Here is a 5,842-nt window from a genome sequence, read left to right as displayed (position 1 = left end):
GTAAAAGCACCTTTTAAGAACACATCAATGACCATGGTAACATTAGAAAATATGAGATAATAAAGGATATCAGGCATGTTCCTTCCGTTAACATTGTATCACGCATGTCACCTGGTCAGTTTAATCTCCTGAGGTCTTTCTCATTATCAAGGACCTCAATCCCGGTTGCTTATGTGTTCATCTATCATGCAGTGTACAAGGTTGGGTATTTTTAAGCATGACCGTTTCTGATATGCATGGTCCATGTTCAACTTAGTATTGATTCGCTTCATCTGTGCTTAGCTATTTTTAAAGAAACTAATCAAAACATCTGGAAATGAAAATCATGTTTCCACCCTTCTGCATGAAGGAATCGAATCTTACTAGTCTTGTATCTTGCTTGAGACTGTATTTTTAGGTAATTGCTGTTAGTATAGGTTAAATATCCTACTTGTATCTGTTTCATTTAATTCTTGTATTTATTTTAAAAATGATTTTGTCTTAACTTTTGTCAAGTGAAAACAAATATTTAGATCTTTCTAACTCACTTTTGACTGTCCTGGAATTATCTGCCTTACTCTTTTCTGGAAACCTTCCCAGTACATTAATATTCCCTTGAATGTATTGAGCCCACAAATAATCTAAATTTTACATCACTAATGTGCATTAGAAGAATTTTACATTCATGTCTTCATAATGTGTTCTACTGCTAGTAGTTTTGTTGATAGTACTTCCATATTGACCTCCTACTCCAAATCATGAATCCTCTTGATTTTCCCAATCACAATCACTTAATTTATGTTCATTGTTCTAGTGCCTGATACCTTTTGTTATATTTTCAATGAAAATCTCACCTGTTCTTACAGATTCGGCCCAGCACTCATGCATCTTGTCACCTTTTGCCTCACATCTACATACTAGATTTTGTTTGGAATCAAAGCCCAACTGGTTGAACTTAGAAATATGTTATCTTCTATGGACATGACACCTGGTAACTTACTGTTTGAAGATTGCAATTATATAGAGACTTTAAAACTACTTTGAATAAACCGATTCTGTTGCTTGAAAGTGAATGTACTCTACAGTGGGAATTCTGTAAAGCCATTGGAATATATATCTTCATTTTTTTTGGTCTCTAGTCTTTTCATGTGTAACTCCTTATTTTCTCTTAATATAAACTATTATGCATTTACCCAGTTCTTTGAAGAAACAAGCAAATGGCAAAGGTTTCTGAGTTGGTGTTAGGGAAAACACAGATATTGAAATTATTTCTGAACAAACTTGCCTCGCAAATTGAGTAAGGATTAATTGTGTTGTCATCAAAAACTGGTTTACATGACACATGTTGAAGTTTATATATTTTTCACATCTATGCTTTTAAGCTCACTGTGCAATAAATGCCAATGTTGAAGTATTACCTATAATCTTTTCTACATCAAATTAATGTACTTTACATGCTTGATAACCCACTCTGTAGGTCCAGAATGACACAGTTCAGAAGTTAATTTTAATTGATCAGAGCAGTCGCTGAAAGCCCTGGAATATGAAAAACTTGAATACCACTGTCATATTTCTACTAGATGGAGCATTTAAAACCTTTTATTTCTATATTTAGAGTAACTTGCATTTGATCTATTGATGTTGCTTGTACACCATTGCACATTGTATATACTTCTGTTCATATTGCTCTGCCCTTGATCGCATTTTTGCCTTCTTTAAGGTAAGTTTCATAGAATCATTCTTAAATTCTAATTTTAAGAATCTAAAATTGGGTTACACCATAAATTTCGTCATGTAAAGCTATGCAGGAAGTTCACGCTTAAAGTTGCACTGCTTCTCTTTCACATTATATTAAGGCCTGCTTCTCCATGCTATGTTCACATTCCCAGTCTAGCTAGCCTGGCTTTGCCCCTGGAGTTATTTTCCTATAGCTCACGTGTCCTTGCTCCCACCCCCACCCCACACACAAAAAAGAACCGACTTTGCGTCTTTTTCTGGTCTCCCTGTGTTCATTGAGGCTGTGCACTTCTGACTATGGTCCCAAACCTGTACCAAAAGGCTCCATCAAATGGCTGAGGTTAGTCAGTGCAGCTCCCTGCACTGACTGCTGTCTGCCACTAGATGGAGGTTGATCAATCTTAAAACTACAGGTGAGTGTGTTTTTAAAAGTATTAATAATCTGTTGTACAGGGTGTGTACAATTCTGTATTTCTTTTAGAGTTAGTAATTTTATTTTGAAGTTATTTCAGCACGAGTGTACAGTGTGGTCAGTATTTCAACTTGAATATTGTTTTCTTCAGGGCAATAAATGTCCAAAGGAACTTTACTCTGACTTTGACATTGATTCCGATGAGAGCCTATACACTTAGTCATTTCACTTTAAGTCACGATTTTCAGGAGCATAACCACAACTTTAAGCAAGGACATCTGTATAAATATTGAACTGAATTCTATTTTAAGCTGCTTACTTCCTACAGATCATTTTTGAATTTTAGAACTTGAAGCTGACTCTAATCTCTATCCTTGCGATTCTTTCGTATTCTTGGATCTAATGTTTTTCTTTTAACTTTCAGCCTGACAAAATTCTTGGAGAAATTACATCCCTGTAGTTTATGAAATCGTCCATCTTTTAGACCAAATTAGACAGAGAAACAACCTTTTTAGAACTCCTACTAACCAAGAAAGAACTTCTAGCCTGCTTTGACCGGTATTGAAATAGACACTCTCTCTTGTGCCACAATGGCAAGTTTTGGCAGAGGCCAGAGCAATCAAATGCGTACTAAGAGGAAGAGTCGTTTTCACGATGCAGATGCTGGAGGTCTCGCTGCAGGTCCACCTCTGAATATCCAGGCAGCTCTTGGGACATTGTGCCAGAATCCACACTTGGCTGGCTTAATAAATTCTGGACAGGGTCAGAATTATGGCCTTCATGGTGCAGGACAGGGTCAGAACTTTGGCTTACAAGTTGCAGGATCGGGTCAGAACTTTGGCCCGCAAGGTGTGGGACAAAGATCTAAAGGTTTGATGTCAACAGCTGGTGGGCCGTCACGATACAGCGATACTGCTAGCAGTAGCTTGCCTTCCTTGTTTGGAGTTAGAAACCAGAATCCACAATCTCATGCTGTTCAGAAACAGATTGATGCAGACAGGGCCAGTAACATTCTAGCTGCATTTGGTCTTTCATCCAGGGATTTGGATGAACTGAGCCACTACCCTGAAGATAAGCTTACACCCGAATCCTTGCCAGAAATTCTTACGGAGATAAAGAGGAGAAGAGCTAATGAAGGAACAGCTTCAAAATACAACAGAGGTGACGGTTCTCCACGACATGACCGCTCCTACAGAGCCTCTCATGATGACTGGGAGGAAGAAAGACACTTTAGGAAACGTAATTATGCAAGTCGTGACTCCAGTCTTGACTCAATAGTTGAATATAGTCACGGTCATTCTTCTCGAGACTCAAGTGCTAGGTATGACCGGAAGGACTATGAACGTGAGCGATTAAGAGGCAGTGATGACTTCTCCAGAGAGGAAATGTGCCTCTCTGAGCCCTCACACAATTTCAATAAATTTGATTCTGATTATGGAAGAGCTGCTCATCTTCCTTCTCCTCGTACACATGAGAGGTCTCTCTTTGAGAGAAAACGAGGATCTCCTTCATTGAACAACATAAACGATTACCATGGTTTCTTGCCAGCAGTGTTCCCCCACTTGTGCTCGCTGTGTGATCTAACCATTCATTCTGTACAGGTGAGTGACCTCTAACTTCTTTAAGAATTGCTTAATAAAAAAACTATAACAGCTACAGCTTTTCTTGGACTTGGAAAACATCATTTGGTTTTAAGGTTCTCCCAGATGACTTTCTGGATAATCTTTGCTTCTGATGCATTTTTCAAAAATGTGATGCAGTTAAATCTACTTTCTACGCAGTCTTTTCTTTCAATGCACATGTTTCCATATAAATTAAGCTCTTATTGAATTTTGGGCTCACCATAGTATTTCAGCTAGATTTAGCTTCTGCACAGTCCTGACTGTGAACTTGAACCTCATTTTGTTCAAGTTTTGAGTAATGCAACATCACTATTAAATCAGTCTAGGTTAGAAATACAGAAAGCCTTATGACGTTTTCTAAGTCACTACTTTTTGGATCTGTTTTAAGAGATGATTTTATTTTTATTGCGTGGTCAGTATTTAACCATATTTCCTGACTTTATAGTCATATTTTCATATAGGTGGCATCACCCATTTAAACATTTTTTCTGTTCTGTCAAGTGGTAGCAGAAATCATTTTCAACGCTGCCACCATTTGAGATTTGGTGTTCAAAATAAAATCTGGCGTATTTGGCTTTTTGACAGTTTATATTACTGTCTTTTTTTTTTCCCCCTGTTCAAACTCTCTTTTACTCCTACCTTCTCTCTTTAACCTCCTATCAGTCTTGCATCTCCACTGATGGTGTTTCTTCCCTGTGCTCCTTAGCATAGGTTTACCTGCTTATGAGGAACAGTAGTTTCAGTTGCAACAGGATCCATGGGTATTGCTTTCCTTGTTTTGCCTTGCAAATTCATGGGCAATGGGAGAAATGTATTGTAAATAACCAAAACTTTGCGAAAGCAGTCAGTCATACATTTAAGACAAAAACTGGGTGGCTGGCATCTGGATTTCTGCCACCCTAATTACGTCTCATGGTTTACAAATGTAATGGTAATGCAGTTGTGAATTTCAATTTACCATGAAACATTTATATTCTATTATGAGGTTTTAGCATAAACCCAAATCAAGTTGAACTGTATTTGTCCCTGAATCTTTAAAGTTTGCTTCATAAGCATTTGGCTTCTAAAACTTAAATGCTTGGAGTGTTAACCCCATGGACTGTTGAGGAGCCAATCTCGACAATTTATCGCATTGATTGGCAAGTTAGTGGTAAAACTGAATCCATCAACAAAGGTAAGTGATTATTACCTTCCCGTAAAAATAATCAATGAAGTATGCATACAACAGTGTCTCACTTAATTTCAGACAATAGGTCTAAGCATTGTTGATGGAAATAAATGGTGCATTGCTAAATCTTTGGTATGTTGTTGCAAGGGCTGGATTCTACTGGCATTCCAAACATTTATAATAATGTGTCCAATAATCTTAATATCTGTTTTTATATTAAATCATATTTTACTGTTCCCAATGATTATGGAAAATGTGATGTTTTTAATAACATCAAAATAATATATACTTTATTCATTGTCAAAGTTATTATTTGATAGCAATAATATGTGCGATCGTAGATATCCTTACACATACAGGTGGGAATGTATTTCACAAGAACTGAAAATAATGTATTTTTCTTGACAGTTTTGGTACTACTTGCTGCGTAGTATGCAGCCAAATTATAGAAAGGCTAGTTTAGAAAAGATATGTGATCACATAGGACCACATGAAATTGGAACAGAAGTTGACCCCTCTAGTCTACCATTTGATAAAGTTGTGGTATTGACTCTACTTTACTGTCTCAGCCCTATAACCCTTGATTCCCTTGTTATTGAATAATCACTTATGCAACCTTGAAATTATACAATGATAAAGGTCCATCTTTTCCTTATAAGATAGCCCCTTCATTTCAGGAATCAATTGAGTGAATCTTACCTGAAATGCTTCTAATGCAGTTATATCCTTAAATAAAGAAATCAATGCTACTTAGTACTCATTGTGACAGAATCATGAAGTTCTGTGGTTTTCCTTTTCTGCCCTTGTTCAATTTGGCAATTGAAGCTGTACTTTCGTGGCCTCTAATAGGTTGTCTTGAAATTATTCATGACCAATTTTCACAAAATGTACTTGCACACAATATATGTGAGAGGAGAAATGACT

The 5,842-nt window shown here is 36.9% G+C and overlaps 1 protein-coding gene across 1 annotated transcript; it reads left to right on the top strand.

Annotated features, from left to right (window-relative positions):
* Window positions 1-2,531: 2,531 nt before the first annotated feature.
* On the top strand, window positions 2,532-5,461 carry LOC125481541 (matrin-3-like; the record flags this gene model as incomplete). The annotated part of the gene is made up of 2 exons (XM_048593238.1): window positions 2,532-3,729; window positions 5,327-5,461. Coding segments are annotated over exons 1-2 (1,146 nt in total), but the record flags the coding sequence as incomplete, so codon positions are not given.
* Between the last annotated feature and the right edge of the window lie 381 nt (window positions 5,462-5,842).

This window comes from Rhincodon typus, unplaced genomic scaffold (genome assembly GCF_021869965.1).
Source record: "Rhincodon typus isolate 14 unplaced genomic scaffold, sRhiTyp1.1 hic_rhity00002540, whole genome shotgun sequence".
Classification (NCBI taxonomy): Eukaryota; Metazoa; Chordata; class Chondrichthyes; order Orectolobiformes; family Rhincodontidae; genus Rhincodon; species Rhincodon typus.
Note: the sequence above shows the minus strand (reverse complement) of the source record. Positions and strands in the feature narration are given on the sequence as shown.